Source organism: Muntiacus reevesi, chromosome 5 (assembly GCF_963930625.1).
Source record: "Muntiacus reevesi chromosome 5, mMunRee1.1, whole genome shotgun sequence".
Classification (NCBI taxonomy): Eukaryota; Metazoa; Chordata; class Mammalia; order Artiodactyla; family Cervidae; genus Muntiacus; species Muntiacus reevesi.
Genome location: NC_089253.1, coordinates 123,967,343 through 123,986,943, shown reverse-complemented (window position 1 = coordinate 123,986,943; position 19,601 = coordinate 123,967,343). Strand labels below are relative to the sequence as shown.

The following is a 19,601-nucleotide window of genomic DNA, read 5'->3' as shown; positions in this document are numbered from 1 at the left end:
TATCTATTCAGGATAATGAATGCTCAGTATATTTACAGTGGGCACCACTTCATGATGTATGTAGATGAAATCACTAGACTGAGCATCTTAAACTTACAAAGTGCTATATGCCAATTACATCTCAACAAAACTGAGAGAAAAAAAGATAAAATTAATTATTCTAAAACAAAGTGGTAATAAATGAGTGCTTATAAGAAAAAAAGCTAAAAAGAAAAAAGCTAACAAAAAGAAAAATTAACAAAGAAATTAACAAGAAGAATAAAACATATTTTAGGAATATCTAATTCCCATGTAACGTTGGACTGGATGAAGCACAAGCTGGAATCAAGATTGCCAGGAGAAATATCAATAACTTCAGATATGCAGATGACACCACCCCATGGCAGAAAGTGAAAAAGAACTAAAGAGCCTCTTGATGAAAGTCAAAGAAGACAGTGAAAAAGTTGGCTTAAAACTCAACATTCAGAAAACTAAGATCATGGCATCTGGTCCCATCACTTCATGGCAAACAGATGGGGAAACAATGGAAACAGTGACAGACTTTATTTTGGGGGGCTCCAAAATTACTGTAGATGGTGACTGCAGCCATGAAATTAAAAGACACTTGCTCCCTGGAAGAAAAGTTATGACCAACCTAGACAGCATATTAAAAAGCAGAGACATTACTTTGCTGACAAAGGTCCATCTAGTCAAAGCTATGGTTTTTCCACTAGTCATGTATGGATGTGAGAGTTGGACTATAAAGCAAACTGATACTTTTGAACTGTGGTATTGGAGAAGACTCTTGAGAATCTCTTGAACATCAAGGAGATCCAACAAGTCCATCCTAAAGGAAATCAATCCTGAGTATTCATTGGAAGAACTGATGCCAAAACTCCAATACTTTGGCCACCTGATGCGAAGAACTGACTGATTGGAAAAGACCCTGATGCTAGAAAAAGATTGAAGGTGGGAGAAGGGGATGACAGAGGATGAGATGTATGGATGGCATCACGGACTCAATGGACATGAGTCTGGGTAAACTCCGGGAGTTGGTGATGGACAGGGAAGCCTGGTGTGCTGCAGTCCATGGGGTTACAAAGAGTCGCACATGACTGACCAATTGAACTGAACTCCCAGGTAGCAAATCAATTTGTTAATTTCAGCCAATACTAGGTATCAAGAATTTTCACTGAGTACAAAAGGTGGAGTTCTCTTTACCTTTTTAATTGAGGCATAGTTAATTTACAATGCTGTGTTAGCTTCTGGTATAAGCAAAGTGATTCGGTTATATTATATATACACACAGACACACTTCTTTTCCAGATTCTTTCTCATTATAGTTCCCTGTGCTGTACAGTAAGTTCTTGTTGTTTATCTAATTTATATACAGTAATGTGTATATTTTAACCCCAGCATCCTAACACTTACCCCACTCCATTACCCTCTGGCAACTGTTTTCTAGGTCTATTTAATTTTTTTTAACAGTTCTCTTTAAATAGTATTACATTATTTTTCTTAAGTTTCAAAATGACTAGTAATTCAGTATAGAATTCAGTATAGAATAACTATAGTAATTCTTAAATTCAGAATAGCTATAGTGACAATGCAGGGAGATGGTATGTGAGGGCGAGTGCCCACTGGGCTCTGCTCAGGCTGGATGTGAGCACTCCAGAGTGCTGTTGGCCGTATGCATGCACGCGTAACAGGCTCCACGCGCAGGAAGCTTTCCTGCCCAGTTCGGCGCCCCACCTCACCACACGCCCGTTACCTGGGGGGCCTTTCACGGGCGTCTTGGGGGACTCGAGGTGGTCCCTGTGGATGGACTTGGGCCGCTGCTTCTTCTGCCGGGCCGCCTGAGGCCGGGGCTTGAGGACGGTGTCCATGTCCTCCATGAGCTTGAGCTGCTTGCGCCGCAGGTACTCCTGCCGGATGAACTCGCGGCGCGCCCGCTCGTCCTCCTTCTTCTGCCGCTCCTCCTCCGTCCTGCGCCTGGAGACCAAGCGGGCACGCAGCTTACTGCGCACGGCACGGGGGCGGGGACCGTGCCTGAGGGGGTGAGTGTGCGTGAGGGGGTGAGCGTGCGTGAGGGGGGTGAGTGTGCGTGAGGGGGGTGAGTGTGCGTGAGGGGGTGAGCATGCGTGAGGGGGTGTGGGGGTGAGCGTGCGTGAGGGGGGTGAGCGTGCGTGAGGGGGGTGAGCGTGCGTACGGGGGTGTGGGGGTGAGCGTGCGTACGGGGGTGTGGGGGTGAGCGTGCGTGAGGGGGGTGAGTGTGCATGAGGTGGGTGAGTGTGCATACGGGATGAGGGGCAGTGAGCGTGAGGGGGTGAGGGGCGGTGAGCGTGCGTGAGGGGGGGTGAGTGTGCGTGAGGGGAGTGTGCGTGAAGGGGTGAGCGTGTGTGAGGAGCAGTGAGCGTGCGTGAGGAGGGTGTGGGGATGAGCGTGCGTGAGGGGGGTGAGGGGGTGAGCGTGCGTGAGGGGAGTGAGGGGTGAGTGTGTGTGAGGGGGGCGAGGGGCAGTGAGCGTGCGTGAGGGGAGTGAGCGTGCGTGAAGGGGGTGAGGGGCAGTGGGCGTGCGTGAAGGGGTGAGCGTGCGTGAGGAGCGGTGAGCGTGCGTGAGGGGGGTGTGGGGATGAGCGTGCGTGAGGGGGGTGAGGGGAGTGAGCGTGCGTGAGGGGAGTGTGGGGATGAGCGTGCGTGAAGGGGGTGAGGGACAGTGAGCGTGCGTGAAGGGGGTGAGGGGCGGTGGGCGTGCGTGAAGGGGTGAGCGTGCGTGAGGAGCGGTGAGCGTGCGTGAGGGGGGTGTGGGGATGAGCGTGCGTGAGGGGGGTGAGGGGAGTGAGCGTGCGTGAGGGGGGTGTGGGGATGAGCGTGCGTGAGGGGGGTGTGGGGATGAGCGTGCGTGAGGGGGGTGAGGGGCAGTGAGCGTGCGTGAGGGGGGGTGAGCGTGCATGAGGGGGGCGAGGGGCAGTGAGCGTGCGTGAGGGGGGGTGAGCGTGCGTGAGGGGGGCGAGGGGCAGTGAGCGTGCGTGAGGGGGGTGAGGGGCGGTGGGCGTGCGTGAGGGGGGTGAGTGTGCGTGAAGGGGTGAGCGTGTGTGAGGAGCGGTAAGCGTGCGTGAGGAGGGTGTGAGGATGAGCGTGCGTGAGGGGGGCGAGGGGCAGTGAGCGTGCGTGAGGTGCGGTGAGCGTGCGTGAGGGGGGTGAGGGGCGGTGGGCGTGCGTGAGGGGGCGAGCGAGTCAGCACCTGGGACAACCGCGGTCATTAACTGTATCATTAATAACTACTTTTAAAAAAGTGTGTGTGTGTGAGAGAGAGAAAAACCCAGAGAAATGGTTTTAATGTTTCAAGCCTGGGATAAAAACATGCAACCAATATTTAAATAAACTTCTAAGAAGCACCCCAAACCAGCACTGATTCGGCTGTGTCACATTCCGGAAGGTTCCGCCAGACGCCGTCACCAAGTCAGCAGGGCGCCCCTCCCGCCCCGGCGGCCCACCTGGTCTCCTCTTTCTTGTGCTCCATCTCGGCTTCCAGCTGCTGCTTCCGAAGTTGGGTCTCCTTCTCCCTTCTTAGTCGTTTCTCCAACAAAGCTGCCCGTTTCATGGCCATATCATTTTCTGCTTTCTGATCATCCTAGGGAATGAATTCCATTGAGGAGGAGGAAACATTTACGGTACCAATATCCTCATTTTCAACGTCTGAGGCCACATGCAGTGGTTACTCTTAGAACTGAGAATCCAAACTACCCACTGAAAAATCTTATTCCATCCCCACCACAGATGGACATGTTCCAAAATGATGACGGAAGAAATGAATTAAAGAGGCAATACTTTTATCAAATAACAAAGCACCCAAACTTCTTTGATTACATGTTTTCAAAACTTAGGAAATCAGCAAAGAACAACATAAAACTGAAGGAAAAAAAAGTTTCCTGGGCCCTGATAATTTAGAGTGGAGAGTTTCCCCACACATTTTAAAATTGCACTTGACTTGTATTTAGAATACATACTTAATGTAGAAAAGTCAAGAAAAAGCACCAAAAAAATAGCTACCCGAAGTTGTATCACATAAATGAAATTCCTGCTGCACGATTTTTTTAGGTGGAGGTTCTGTCAGTTGCTCATGGGGTTCTGCACTGCACTGCGGACTCTCCCACGGAAGAGGAGACGGGTGTAATTACACTCCTGACCCCAGGGCTAGCTAGAAGGTGGACCCTGGGCCTCCTGAGCCTGCCTGGCTCCTAAGCAAACTCTCAGGGCCTGAGTTCTCAGAAGTCAGGAGTAACCAGCTGGAGAAGTGGTTCTGATACATTCCCAGCACGGTGCTGGGCACACAAGACACTAACTAAGATGTGAAAAAGACAGGGCTCCTTAGGTTAAGGGACTTCTAGATCCCTACCAGCTGGGGGAGAGGGAGAGGCACAGAAACTCAGCAACAGATGCACTCAGATATAGAGAGTCAGAAGACAGCCTGTGAACAGCCAGGCCAAACACACACACGTCCGCGTCCGACAAGCTGCACACGCTGCAGCCTGCCGGCCTTTCTTTCACTCTGCGGATGAGAAGACGCAGTGCCTGCAGGAGTTCATGCTCTAAGAGAAACCGTGACAGAAGCAAGTCACGAGGTGGTTGGAGAGTCCGGGTCAGCAGCGTCACCATGAGAACACCGAGGGTACAAGAGACGCAAGGGGAAGATACTCCGTCTACCCCCAGAACCACGCAAGGCTGCAGCACACGGAGAAGACTGAAGCGAGCCTGACAGGACATCCCGACCGGAGCGACGGGGAGAGGGTGGCCCTGTGGATTAGTGGATTCGTCTGCGAAAGGCCCCCATCAAACGCCAAGGGGCTGCACTTTATCCAACAGGCATCTCTAAGAGACCCCGTGGACTTCCGCTCCCAAGAGGCAGTGTGAAGGGACCAGGCAGATGTGGGGAGCCCGTGACAAGTTGCTACCACGGTCTGAGGGCTGAGTACCGGGCGGTGAAGACAGAAGTGAGGAAAGGAGGGCACAGGGGGACACCTGAGGACCCCCTCTGCTCTCCTCTCTCTGCGGGAGCAGAGGTAGCAAGGTCTCTAAAATTAAACACATCGATTACTGTCTGCAGCAGCAGTCCATTAAAAAACATTAACAGTAGTCTCACACAGTTAGGATACAAAAAAGCACAACTCACATTTAAGTTTCTAAACATTAAAAAGGGCTGAGAGGGCCATCTCTCTATGACCAACTTCAAAGTAAGTTACCCATTCCCAGTATTTAATGATCCAAAGTAAGTGATTCTAACCACTTCCGAATTCTTAGTTCTGACTCCAATAGTACTCCAGAAAATCTGCAAGTATAGATTGTTGCCACTGAAGGCTGTCTTTCTATCTATATTCTAAACTGCGGAGGATTAGAAAAGATATATCTTGGCCTCTTAACTTTTTAAAAAAAGAAACGAGTAGCACACACATACGTGTTTCTGATTATAAAAAACCACATTCTTCCCTATAAGAGTTTGGAAAACACAGAAAAATATAAAGATGAAAAAAAGGATGATGGGAGAAAAACTTTAATACTAGGCCTTCCTTGTTCTAGTACCTATGGTTAAGTGTCCAGATGTTACCATCACAGGTGATACTGTGCAGAACTTAGGTTAGCTGGCCGCAGTATCCTATAAACATAAGTTACATCAAACACCAAACTTGAGACTGGGGTCATAAGCTACACTCTCACCAGTGCTTCCAGAGGAGGTATTACAATGACAACTGCTCAAACTATATTTTTAATGTTTCATCTTGCAAGATTCCATCTGGTCAGTTTTTAAAATATTAGAAAAAAGTGTATGGGAAGATAGTCAATACCAAGAAAAGAAACTAAAACAGATTTGCATGCAATGCCAAGTTATAACTTTTTTTTTAACCAACTGGCAACAGAGTATCTTTTGCAAGAGCAAATTACTTGGTTCTCAAAAGCCTTTGGTGAAAGTGAGAGAGACAAGCAGGGGGCAAAAACAGCACGTCTCCCCATGTTCCATGAGGTGATGAAAGACTGCTCCAGAAACCAGAGTGCCTGCCCGGAACCGCAGTCCACAAGGGACGGACCAGAACATAACCCAGGATTGAGGGCAGACCCTAACAGAGGTCCTGCTGCTCAAGAAGCCTGCGCGTGCACCAGAAGCATGGAGAGAAGAGGTCTGCGGCCCTGCGGATAGTTTTACCTTAAAAAAGAATCCACAGCATACTTTCTGGTCCTCATCAACTTGTTCTTTATCACTTTCTCCATCATACTTTTCAACAGATACATCAGCCTTTTCAGGGGGTTTCAAATCTGAGAGGGAGACTTCAATCAGATTAACACTTTTAGGAGCAGCCGGCGGGACACTGGGTTTGGAAGGCAGCTCTGCGGGCTGACTTGGGGGGTCCTCGCTGGGTGCGGGGCGCGTGGCCTCAGAGGCCAAGGCGGCCGGGCTCTCGGGGGCCGCGGAGGGCGGAGGCCGGGCCTCCCCTTGCTCCGGAGGCCCCGCCGACCCCTCCTCCTCCTCCTTCGCCCCGTCCTTGCGCCCGGACTCCTGGGCCCGAGGCTCTCCGTCGTCACCCAAACACACGAAGGACCGCGTCTGAATGGGGACCTGACTCGGGGAGAACCTCCGGAGCCGCGGGAGGCTGTCCACAGACCGCGGGGGCGTCAGCGTGCGGTGCAGGGGCGTGATCTTGAGCTCGCTGGGCCTGGGAGTCCTTTGATTTTTGACGGAGAAGGATGCACTCTTCCTGGGCACAGCCTGCGGGGACGGGTGGGCTGGGCGAGGTGCATCTCGCGCGGGCCGGTGCGGGGAGGGTGGTGGCGGGGAGATGACCCAGGCCTGCTGCTCGCGCATGTGCATTAGTGCCTCCTGCTGCAGCGCCAGGCGCCGCATCTCCCGCTGCAGCGCGTGCAGGGATGCGTTGAGCCTCTCGATGGAGCGTGTGTGCTCCAGCAGCTCGCCGTCCTGCGGCGGCTCCTCTGCGGGCCCGGCCGGGCTCCACCGCCCCTCGGGGTCTCCGGGTGCGCTCGGGCCCGATGGCCACCTGCCCGCGGGGCTCTCCACACCCTCCTTGGGGTCCGCTGGGGACTTGCTCCTCGGCCCGTTCGCCTTCTGCGGCTCCTTCTCCCGCGGCCGCTCCGTGTACACCTTCTCGTCCTCCGCGCCTGCTGCCTCCTCCCGCAGCGGGGAGACCCCCTCACCTTTCTTCTTCACCACGGTGAGGAAGGCCGTCCTCCCCATCTTCTGCCTCTGCTTGGTGAACGCGGCCTCCATCTTCTTCTTCTGGGCCTCGATGGCCCGCCGCTTCTCCTCCAGCTTCATCCTCAGGTGCACCACCTCGGAGGCCAGCAGCTGCGTGGTGTCCCGGCCGTGCGGGAGGCCTGTGTCCTCAGGGGCTGGGGCCCAGGCCACCACGTGGGGAATGTTGAGCTCGGAGCCCTCGGGCGTGGTCTTCTGAGAGCTGCTGCCGCTGCTCTTTCCATCCGTGTGGTTCAGCTTCCGGAACTTCTGCTCGGCAAAGCTGGTCATCTTCACCCCGGAGCTGGAGGAGGCGCTGCTCCCAGGCTGGGACCTGGTGCTGAGTGTGCTGGGACAGGGGCTCAAGGCCCCTCTGGCGCTGCCGGCCCGCACGTCGTAGTCCTGCAGGAATCTGGACGCATCATCCATGTCGGAGTCCAAGCTCACGGTGTAGTCTCTCAGGGATGAGTCCTCGTCCATGGTTTCTGGAATGTCTTCCGAGGGCACGTGAATACCTGTGTCCACCTCCGTGGTGTCTGTGACAGGACTCAAGGCCCCTCGCGTGTCCCCTACGTTCTCAGGACTGGACTGGCTGCGCGGGACGCCAGTGTTCAGGAAGCTCAGCTCCTGGCTATGGAGGAAGAAGCCGTTGGCAAGCTGGTCCGGCCTCGGGGTGTGGGCGGGCTTCTCGGTGTCGTGAATTATCTGCAAGGCTTCTTCGATGCTCGGGGTCCCCACCTGGTTGCCGAGCTCATCGAGAAGCACCCTGTTGTGCAGCGCTCCATTGGGGAACCTGCAGTGCGGGTTCTCGTTGGAGTTCAGCTCGCCTGTGCTCCGGGGCACGTAGGTGGTCAGGTCACCGTGAGAGCCCCCCGTGAGCTCCTCTGCAATGCCCCCTGTGTCCTCCTCTCCGTTCACCGGCTTGAAGGACAGATTCTTCCGGATGTTCTTGGCTACGCGGTTGTTGTTCAGGGTGAGTCCTTCATTACTAATGGAACGAGTGATTCCTCGGTTGGAGGTGGATCTCTGCAAGGTGTTTTCTTTATCAAAAGAAATATCAAATGAAACTCCATGCACTGACGATCTAAAAAAAAAAAAAGAGAGAAGACCCTTAAATAATCCCAGAAAAGACAGGATCTGGTATCACTGAGAACTGTGACTTCCTCTCCCCTCCTTTCTCACAATCACATCCTCCTGGCGGGGTGGGGCGGGTAAGGCTGTCAGGACGCCTGTCACCTACGGTCACTCATCATCTGGCTGGCAGCAGGGGTGGTGGGGTGGGAGCGAGTGCTTCTCGCTAAGGTGAGGACACTGAGAGTAAGTCTCCGGTTTACCTTTTCTCCTTGGGCCATGTCCCTATGAAGCCGTCGACATAGGACATAGATGAAGACCTTCTTATTCCTCCTTCAAATGCATGAGAAGAAAAGTCACTGGCATTGTGTAAAACAATTTTAACTTACACCATTTTAACAGACTTCACAGAAGGTAAGAAAATACACATGGAGAAATGAAGGTCATCTTATTAAGAAAAGCAAGCACAGAGAAACAGAAAGTCTTCGGTGTGTATATGGAACACTTTTTATTTGCACTTATTCTCACTCACTTTCCTGTTAACCACTCACACGGCACTCTCCTGGCTTTCTCAGACACGTTACCTGAGGCTGAAGGATGAGGCTGGGGCTGTGAGTGCCTGGAAGGCAAATGGAGACGAGAATGTGTGAACGCAGCTCCTTCCTCACTGCAACATAAAAGACAACAAAAGGTCACAGTGCACCCAGCTCTGTCAACAGATTTAACACGGAGCAGCTGAAGTCACAAACCACACTGCCACCTCTGATTCTCCATCCTAAGTGAAAAAATAATTAAGGAAACACACTGTTGAAACCAAAGAATGGCTGTGATTATATGAACCTTTATGTATTTTATGTTTTTTAAAAGCCCAGGAACTTGAAATACTACTTTCAAGTACAACTCAATGTCCTTGTGAGATAAGATATACCACATTATTTTCACTTTACAAGTAGAAAAACTGAGAAAGAAGCTAAAATAATCATCATCAGCTTGAAGTACTTTGGTTAAATCTAAATTTCTAAAAGTACAAGTATGATCACTTCTTGTAAAAGAGTCTGACACACCTGCTTGTTCGCGGCCCTGTGTGTACCTCTAACACGTTTACATTTCTCCTTCAGTCAGTTCAGTTCAGTCATTCAGTCGTGTCCGACTCTTTGCAACCCCATGAACCGCAGCACGCCAGGCCTCCCTGTCCATCACCAACTCCGAGAGTCCACCCAAACCCATGTCCATTGAGTCGGTGATGTCATCCAACCATCTCATCCTCTGTCGTCCCCTTCTCCTCCTGCCCTCAATCTTTCCCAGCATCAGGGTCTTTTCAAATGAGTAAGATCTTCGCATCATGTGGCCAAAGTATTGGAGTTTCAGCTTCAACATCAGTCCTTCCAATGAACACCAGGACTGATCTCCTCTAGGATGGACTGGTTGGATCTCCTTGCAGTCCAAAGGACTCTCAAGAGTCTTCTCCAACGCCACATTCCACCCTATTCCAGTCAATGCAGGGGATTAGACAGTCTATTTCTCAGTTTATGATGACATTTGGCCAAAATTTAATCTTTTTCTCCCTACGTTTTTAGTCTGCCACAGCTTACCTTCATAGGTGAAACTCAGCATGCCCCCCAGATGGGCTGCGAACAAGCCAGGGGCAGGGCGCAGTGACCTGGCTCTCTGTGACCACAGGGCCTTTCAGCTAATGCGAACCGAGAAGACGAACAAGCACCAGAGGATTCAGAGGCGAACCTCAGCGTGCACCCTGCTGCTCAGTAAGCGCCTACTGCAGAGCTTTCCAGAAGCACCACCTGCAGCAGGCGCATGCCTCCGCTGTCTCGTCTGCTCCCTTGCACCCCCCTCCCCCGCACATCACGTGTCCCCTCCCCCGTGTCCTCGGTCGCGGGGAACCCGAGGGACACGACCACGCTGCTCCCCTTCACGGGTGTCTCTCGTCCCCTCCGGTGGCCTTCCCAAGCCTCTGCTCTTCTTACACCGACTACCGAGTGTGTCCTCAACAGAGGCATGTTCAGTTTTTAAATATGCGCGCTCTTTCCTTCTTCCCCAAGTGTTGGCTAAACTGTGGTGCGTTCCTGTAAGCCTCACCTCACGTCTGCATGCAGGGTTTCGATGTGGGGCAACTCCTGGACAGGCCGGGGGCCATGTGTGTGCAGCAGCTGCTACGAAGCTCTTGCTCTGCCACCTTCTCTGACTTTTTCCCTTGTGACATCACTCTTCAGGCACAATAACACTTGTACATGTGGCTGCATCATTCTCAGGAAGAACAGCATTCCTTGAACCCCTCCTCAAAAGTTCTACAGTGGGACAACTGACATGGCCCACACGGAGACTCAGACAGGAGAGGACTACACAGTGACCCACTGAGGAAGAGAAGTCAGAGCCGTCTGGTTACAGGAAGTTCTGCTGGAAAAAGGCGAGGTGGCCACTCAGACACCCGAGGGACAGAGAGGCGAGTCCTCCCGAGGGCAAGACAGTGTCGGAAATGTGGAGGACTGTGTGTCAAGTTTCTAGAAATAGTAACTGTGGAATAACCTAGTCTTTAAGTGGAAAGTTTAGGAGGTTTTAAAGATTTAACAGGACAAGAGATATGACCTAGAATATTGAGTGCTTTCTAAATTTCAAGGCAGGGAATGTCACTACATAACCAACCCACGAAAGCACTGGGGAAGTACTGTGCAGAAAGAAGTATCCCATGGGACGCAACAGAGAAGCTCCTGGACCAGTCGCAGTCTAGCTTCACCTCTTGGTGGTAAACCTCAGTGATGGGTAGGAAACAGGGAACTTAAGCGAACTAACAAAATCCATGTGAGTAAATACGAGGGCAAGGGGAAGAAAGAGCTTTCCTGGTTCATAGGAAATATTTACAGGTCTCAGAAGTTCATGGCAATGAGAAGCCCTATGAGGGCAGTGAGAGGGTCGTGAGGGTTCTGTCCACACTGGTCAGGACACAATAGAGAGAAACTTCTCAGGTGTGAGGAGGGGTGACAGCTTTGGTACATGTTCATATTTTCAGGTTAAACCAAGAATTCATGCAGAAACTATTTTCAATTTATTACTTATAATTTAAAAAGTGTATTTGAAATAGATCAGCTTAAATTTCTTTAAAAAAAAATCACAAAGTGCTTCAGTTTTAAATTTAAAAAAATCATATATTAATAAATTAGGGAGTCCAAAGTCAATACACATTTTAGGTTCTAAAAAAATATGCATTAAAGGTGCTTACAGGATCTGCTAAAAAACATTTTGAAACAAATTAATGTCTGTATCACATACTTGGGTCAGAAGTCAGGATTGTCCTGATATTAAATGTTTACCTGGCTTTGAATTCAGTTCCTGATATTAAGAACTAAAGCATTTAACATTCAATGGTACGATAAATATTCCATTGTGACCTCTCAACAGCTGCAGTAACGAGCAAACCAAACAGGGAAAACTGTCTCAAAGATTTAAAAATCTTCCCCTGAAGCTTAAGAGTGACCCATCATTTGAGCCTCATATGATCTCAATTATAAACAAGGTGTGCAACAAGAGTTTAGTTTTAGGCTGATCATCTTAGGATAATATTCTCCCACTTTTCAGTGTGACTCATAAACGCCTATTTATGAAACATTCAGTCCATGTAAATCTCAATGACAGTGACATAAAAACAGGCTTTAACAGGGTAAGTTAATTGAAACTTATTCAGCTCAAAGTTCCAACTGAAACTGTACAAACGCTCATGTAATGTAGTAATAATCTTGATCTCCTAAGTGACTGGGACGGCCGTCTGGACTCACCCTGGCGTGAGGTCAGAGCTTTCCAGGGCATCTCGCTGGGCAGCATTCAAGACAGGAACTGACGGCAGATCCTCCACAGGCTCAGCTACAGGAAAGACAAAAACCTGAGAATTAACGTTAGCACATTTCCAACACTGCTTCAAGGGTTCCGAACTGCAAGTAAATGTTTACTCTCAGTTTTCCTGATTACTTATAGAGAATCATAGTATATTTAGTTTTCTCCTTAAATAATTTTTCAAAAGGACAAATCTTCTTTAAACACTTCTTGGAAGTGTTCTGGCCTATAAAATTCACTTGATTAAGGCTAAATAGGAGGAAAAAAGGCCTAACATAAACACAGATAATTAAAAATAAACACGTATTCAATTTTGCAAAAGCTTTCATAGAACTTGTTACAGATGGTCACTTTTTCATCCATGAAATAGTTGGTGTTTTGGTAATCAGTTAAAGACACAGAATCCTGTTGGTTAATAACTAAAACACAGCTATAGTTTATGTTTTTGCAAATAACTCTCATTTAGCTTTTTGCTTTTGAGACCTAATATAACAACTGCTGAATATTTTGAACATGGGCTTCACAGATGAGATCACATGAAGCAATGTACATGAAAACTGTGCTAACAGTAGAAGTGGTAGGCACACTGGTTTTGACCCTGGCTTTCCCCAGTGGCCTTCGCAAGGGGCTGGGCGTGTGCACAGGCCTGCCGCGTCACGTGAGGCCTGTGCCCTGGGCAGGTTCACAGCCACCACTGCGTGTCCCACAGAACGCAGCCCGGGCACAGGGGGCACGCTGAAGGATGCCGCTCCTACTCACTGAGGTGGCAGGGAGCACGCCCCCAACCCCGCCCCAGGACAGACTTCTTCCTTCTCTTTCCTCTTTTTTCCCTTTGATTCTTTTTGGGGGGGAGCGGGTGGGGATGGGGAGAAATAGGGGAAAATATAAAACTGTGGCAGCAAGGAAAGCAGGCAGGCAGCAGGGAGGCAGAGCAGTCACGCTGAGCGTGGGGCGGAGCGCTGGCAGCAGACGGAGCCCCACCACGCTGAGGAAGCCCTCCTGGGGGTCAGGCCTGGAGGTGGACTTGTTCTTCCCCACAGAAGGAAACCTCTGGTTTCACCATGGAAGCCAGTGGGAAACTTGGTTTGCTTGACAGGAAGTGTAAGAAGTACTTTTTTTCCTGTTATTTCCAGAGATCTTTATGGTAACTTACCCCTTTATTTCTTGAGCAATCAATAGACTGTGATGCTTTAACAATCACAGAACTTACTAGCTTTGAATATAGATAAATATACACCCAAGTTTTTTCATGGCTTAATGGCAAATTCAGATTACAGATGAGAACCAAGCCATAATTTGAATAGCTCTGGCCAACAACGTTAAAAACTCAGACTCTAACAGGGAACAAAAGCGAAGGATGAGAGTAAAAGGATGGGAGCAAAGAGAAGAAAGAGGGAAAACAGTTAAAGCAAAGAGTTCCACAACATAAGCCTTCGGATTCAGGGCTATTCTCGCCACCTCCTTTTCCTCCCCTAAGGCATGTCTCACTCACAGAGAATTTAATGGCTTTAAATATTAAAATATTCAGAATTTATCCAGGCTAACAGCTAGAACATGAAACAGTCACAGGCCCTCCTATAAAGAACATCAGGCAAGGTTATTTTAACTCTCCACTCTGTCTGCTCACGGAACACTGATCACCTCCATGTGGACAAGCGACGCGGGGCTGGACAAAGGAGGGCTTCACGACTTCGAACCACCAGAAGAGCTCGGCCATGAACACCAGGTAGTTACTCTGAAAAGAGGCAAGAAAGTCAGGAGAAAAGTCAGGTAAAGCTTGACCACCAAGCGATGATAAGGAGAATTTTATTCTGTGTTACCTATTGAAATATAGCTTTAACTATCAGTCACTCATCGAAATTTGTCATTAAAAAAAAAAAGAAAAAGAAAGCAGCGAGAACGCTTATAATCCCTATGGGCCGTGTTGTGCGATACCTCCTCAGCAGCTTTAATTCCCAACTATATTTCTGTCTCTGATACATTCATTCTCCCCCTAGGCTGAACCTGTCCTACTTGGCTTTTAAACATGGTCAGGGACTCCCCTGGTGGTCCAGTGGTTATGACTCTGCGCTTCCAGTGCAGGGGACTTGGCTTTGATCCCTGGTTGGGGAACTAAAATCCCACATGCCATGCAGTATGGCCAGAAAACTAAAAAAGTTCCACTCCCACATGGCACGCAGGCACGAAACCTCATCTGCTCAAGTCGCCAACGACTATGTACTGAATCAAACAGATTCTGTAGTCTCGCTTGTACCTGACCCCTCAGTGGCACCCACACTCTTGACCTGTCTCCTCTGTGAAGACTGCCACGCCCCTATCAGGCGACTCCGGGACGCGTGAACTGTTCTGAGACATGCAGGGGCCTTCGAGCATCTCCTCCTGTGTTTCTCTGCCTGCGCCAGTCATCCTCCCCACAAACTTGATCCAGTTCCAGCCTTATCTCCCTGAACGACAACCGTCATCACCGGGCACAAACCAGAAACTTGGGATTTGCCCCATGCCCCCTTCTTTCTCCCTTCACACACCAAGTCATCCTCAGGGCTGCAGAGTCTGCACCCTGAACAGTGAGTCCACCCACTTCTCTCCATCTTCATCATAACTACTTTGATTCAAATGTTTTCACTGCTTGGTTGCAATACAATCCCCTTTTCTTTGACTTATTAAGTCAAACTTCTCAAAATATAGCACCATTTCCCCCACTTTCCCCACCCTTGTAACCTACAGGTTACAAGTAGGTACTTGATCAGGGCCCTCTTCAATTTCCCCAGCTTCATCTACTACCATATTCTCCAGGCTTCCTCATCTTACCCGGCCAGTTCTATCGTAAAAGGACAACGCCATGCTCAGTACTCTATCTTCAGTGTTCAAGGCAGTGCCTGGTACATAACAAATGCCCAATAAATATTTACTGAATGAACATATAAATAAATAAGTAAACACATAATAAAAAAGGCCAGTCACAGGCAAACACTAATAGGGATTATCTCTGGGCAGTAACATGGCTGTGATTTACATTTATTCTTTATACTTAACTCATAGTACAGTTTCTAAAGCCAAAGTATAAAACTATATTTTAAGTACTAGTACTAGATTCTACTCTGCTAGTACAATTAACTGAAAGCTGTGTATATGTTTTGAAAACACACTTGTTAAGTGCTCCATAACTGTCTGTTATAGGAAATTAATCAATATTTAAAGACCTTGGTGCTCAACAAAAGTACTCATCATCAGGAAAATGCAAATCAAAACCACAATGAGATAGCACCTCACACCTGCCAGAATTTCCATCCTCAAAAAATAAGCGATAGCAAGTGCTGACGAGGGTGTGGGGAAAAGGGAGGCCTTGAGCGTCACCAGTGGGGGTGTAAAATGGCGCAAGCAGTATGGAAAATAGCGTGGAGCAGTGTGGAGGTTCCCGAAAAATTAAACAGAGCTACCACAGAATCCAGCAGGCCTCTCTGGGTACAAACCCAAAGCAAATGAAAACAGGACCCTGAATAGAGGTCTGTACGTTCATGCCCACTGCAGCTAAGACATGGAAGCAAGCCGAGTGTCCACAGCGGGTGGGTGGATAAAGATGTGGTATATATATACAATGGAATACTACTTAGCCGTGAGGAAAGAAGGGAATCCTGCCGTTTGCAAAAACACAGATGGATCCTGAGGGCACTGTAGTGAGTGAAATAAGAAAATGAATAGGTCCTGGGGGTCTAATGACTATGGCTAATGACACTGTATTACAGATTTGAAAGTTGCTGAAAGTAGACCTTAAATGCTCACAACAGAGAAGTGATAATTATGCGACGTGACAAGGGAGTCAGCTGCCTATGGCAGCAATCACTGTGTAGCGTGTGTGCATCAAATCAAGACGCCGAACACCTCAGACTTCTACACTCATGCCTTCCCTGGGGGCTCAGTGGTGATGAATCCGCCTGCCAATGCAGGGGACACGAATTTGATCCCCGGGTTGAAAAGATCCCCTGGAGAAGGAAATGGCAACCCACTCCAGTATTTTTGCCTAGGAAAGCCCACAGATGGGGGGCCTGGTGGGCTACTGTCCATGAGGTCGCAAGAGTCGGACATGACTGAGCGACTAAACAACAACGTGTCAATTATACCTCAATAAAGCTGGAAAAATTTTATTTTAGGCACCCTGGTCAGATAACTGTCTTAATAACATAACTGTACTGGGTTTGGCCACAAGGTGTCAGCACAGTAAGAAATTATTTCCCCAGTAACTGAAGTTTATGAAGAGAATTCCTTTCTGAATCTGCGAAGATTAAACAGCAACAAATCTGTAACCATATTCTACGAATGAAACCAAATTAATTTCATTTAAAAGCTCTTCTTTTAGTTAAGAAAGTCATGCAGCTCTACATTAACAATCTTGAACAATATAAACAATATCAGAGAATACAAACACACAGAATAAAAAGTAGAAGTCCACAAATTCCTTTTGTCCACATCAGTCAAGAAGAAACCACCTACCACCACAGTCAGAAGAAACCACCACCAACAGTTTCATGTTTCTCTGTCTACAGACCTTTTCCTGTGCATCTAGGTATGTGTGCAGATGTACATACAGAGAGAAAAAGCATTTTAAAGATAGATGTAAATCACAACATGTTAAACATAATGTGTGCTACCCGGCGCTTCTCTTCATAACTCCTGCGAGCTCTCTGCCTCCTTCCCTTAACCAGCTCAACTACGTGACAGGACACTTCCACCACGTCCCGTCTGAGATGCAGTGCTCCCCCACTGTGACCCTCCAGGAACACCACCAGCGCAGCTGTCTGTGCACGTGCCGTCTGGTTAGATGCCACCAAAGTGCCCTCTAACAGGGCACACCAGTGTGTGCATCCAGCGTGGGGGGAAAGAGGGTGCATTCCCCATGTCCCCACAAATACTTGCTGCTCCGGTCAACACATGATGGGATCCCCAGCACCACGGACCAAGCAACTTCTTGAGGACACAGAGTCTTAAAATACTCATTTGAAGACAAAACCATGGTTCTAATAACTTCGCAGAGAACCAAACTAGATAGAGTGACAGTCTTCTCTGCAGGTGATTATTTTTAAAATGCCTCATTTAAGAAAATATCTTTATATCTGGATCATGGCCAGAGTAAGTTGATCTAAACATCAGGATTACACTTTATTTATGGAAGTCCAAGGTCTACGACTTAAGCAAATGTAATCTGACAATTCCATGTGTTTAATGAGATGATTTTTTTCCTCTGAGATTATAGTAGTTGCATTTAAACTTTTTAACAGGCAAGAATCAGAGAAAGCATGAACAAGACTAAATATGAAAATATCTCCCAACTTCCATTTTGGTAAAAATGGTGTAACTGTTCAAAGTCAATCAAGGTCTTTCTTCCGACGTGCTGGACAGTGGGGAGTGGGTGCTGCTCTGGTCACTGGGCAGTGCACAGCTGGCTGTGTCTCCTGCCGTGTGGCAAAGGAGAAAGGGGCAAGGGTAAAGGGGCAGAGAGCAAGGGCTGCAAGCACACGGCGGCAGCGTTACTGCGGGAGGCCCGCCGCAGCCTTTAGGGAGGTGGGCACCACGAATATGGCCGGGCGTCAAGCCTGACACAAAGCTGCTCCTCTCAGACATTACACAGAAGTGACGAACTTCAGGCAAGGGCACAGGAGGCGAGAAGGAATTCTGTAGCTGCCAGGAACAGCAAGACATCGCTCCCACCACGGAGCTCTGGAACTCGCAGCTCAGAAGCCATCATGCCTGAGACACGCGTCTGTCTTCACTACAAAGTAAGCTCTGAAAGGACACAGATCTCTGATCATCTGCTGATTCACCCAAACCACCCGGAACAGTGCGAGGTGCTCAATAAACAGCTCTTGGAAGAAGGGCACTAAGCAATGGTGTGAAGCTAAGAGGCCCTGTGATATCGTCCTGAAGCAAGGGACACGTGTACAGCTGATAAAAGGAAGTACTTTTAATTTTATTTATCTACTAAAAATTTTACATATATATTGGCTGCACTGTGCGGCACGCAGGATCCTAGCTCCCTGACCAGGGGTTGAACCCACACCCCCTGCAATGGGAGTGCAGAGTCCGAACCACTGGGCCACCAGGATATTGCCAGGAGTTACTTCTTAAAAGGTTCATTTCTAGACAACCCTACTATTTCCTTCCCCCTTTCTTTCCCGAGGTTGTGCCTCAAGCTCTGGGATGGGAGGACCCTTTCTTCCCGGAGCCCGCAGCCCTGCTGAGGGCCCAGAAACACTTGCCAGCTCCTTCTCCACTTCGCCAACAACTGCAGGACCAGAGATTAACGCTTTGTATTGAAAAAGACACCTGTAGCTAAGTGCACATTAAAACAAAACAAAATCAGCAGAAAAATCTAACAAAACTATTTTGACTGAAATTACAGTTAACTTTGTAAGCTTAACACGGCTAGAGTGTTTCTGTGCCTGGCTGTGTGTTTCTTCCAACAACCTTAGATCGAAGGGGCAAGGGCGCACCTTTATGGAGGAAGCTGCGTAGAGCATGTCCTCCAGGGTGAAATGGCAACACTGATTCAAATACTCTTGGCAGAATTCTTGGATCAGCTGCAGGTTATAGAGGCTGTCCGCCAAAGACATGGTTTCTTTCAAGCAAATGTCTTCAAATAAGAAAAGAACAAGGGTTAATTTTGATAATACACAGTTTGTACTCATTTTATAATTAGTAACAATACCAGCTCACAACTACGTAGAATCAGATCACACACACACACACACACACACACACACACACACACACACACACCCCTATAAATGGAGCCGTCACCACACAGAAAGACTTAGAACCCAAGCACTCCTTCACGCAACTAACTGCCCTCCTAGAATGACATATAAATGCTTTTCTTTAAAAAAAGCCTTCATTGCTTATTAGATATTACCATCTTAAATATCTATTACATCTATCCACACTTGAGAACTATTTCAATGGAACACTTACCCTCTAACCTGACGACACCAGGACAGTAAAAATGAATAAGGGCAGCTAACGCACAGCCATCCGAGCCGTCTTTCAGTAAATTTTCTACCAACGGAATGCAAGGCAGTTGCTTGAGCAAGGTTTGCTCCTTCCTGTAACGAGCCTACAATATAAAAAGAGATGGAAGTGAGCACTAATCACCGCACAGGAAAGACACAGTACCCTGGGCCCCAGTGTGTCAGTAACAGAGTGTGAGGCAGGAGAGCCGGCAGCGCTCAGCCACACCTTCTCTCCTGACCAGCACCACTAGGCCTGTCCTCGCCCAGAGCACACGGCTGTGAAGCTAAGCGCTTAACGGGGCTCATTTATATGAATTCACTCAGCCTAAGAATTTAAATACAAGAGCATCACAGAATGGATTTTGGACATTTGAAATGTCCAAATTATCAGTTCTGTGGCTCTGCAGTTGATAAAATTTGCTTTAACATTAGACTTAACTTAGACTGCACACTCTTGTATAAAAAGATTAA

At 48.5% G+C, this 19,601-nt stretch overlaps 1 protein-coding gene across 2 annotated transcripts in view; it reads right to left on the bottom strand.

Moving 5' to 3' along the window:
• The window catches only part of CAMSAP2 (calmodulin regulated spectrin associated protein family member 2), a 92,041-nt gene that overhangs the window by 6,388 nt on the left and 66,052 nt on the right, over positions 1-19,601 (bottom strand). For both annotated transcript variants that reach the window (XM_065936342.1, XM_065936341.1), the window contains 9 exons: positions 19,093-19,234; positions 18,615-18,754; positions 13,771-13,864; positions 12,075-12,159; positions 8,874-8,956; positions 8,553-8,622; positions 6,178-8,302; positions 3,476-3,612; positions 1,751-1,971 (listed from right to left, as the gene is read on the bottom strand). In XM_065936342.1, the coding sequence (XP_065792414.1) occupies positions 1,751-1,971; positions 3,476-3,612; positions 6,178-8,302; positions 8,553-8,622; positions 8,874-8,956; positions 12,075-12,159; positions 13,771-13,864; positions 18,615-18,754; positions 19,093-19,234 (3,097 nt within the window). The remainder of the gene's footprint in view (positions 1-1,750; positions 1,972-3,475; positions 3,613-6,177; positions 8,303-8,552; positions 8,623-8,873; positions 8,957-12,074; positions 12,160-13,770; positions 13,865-18,614; positions 18,755-19,092; positions 19,235-19,601) is intronic.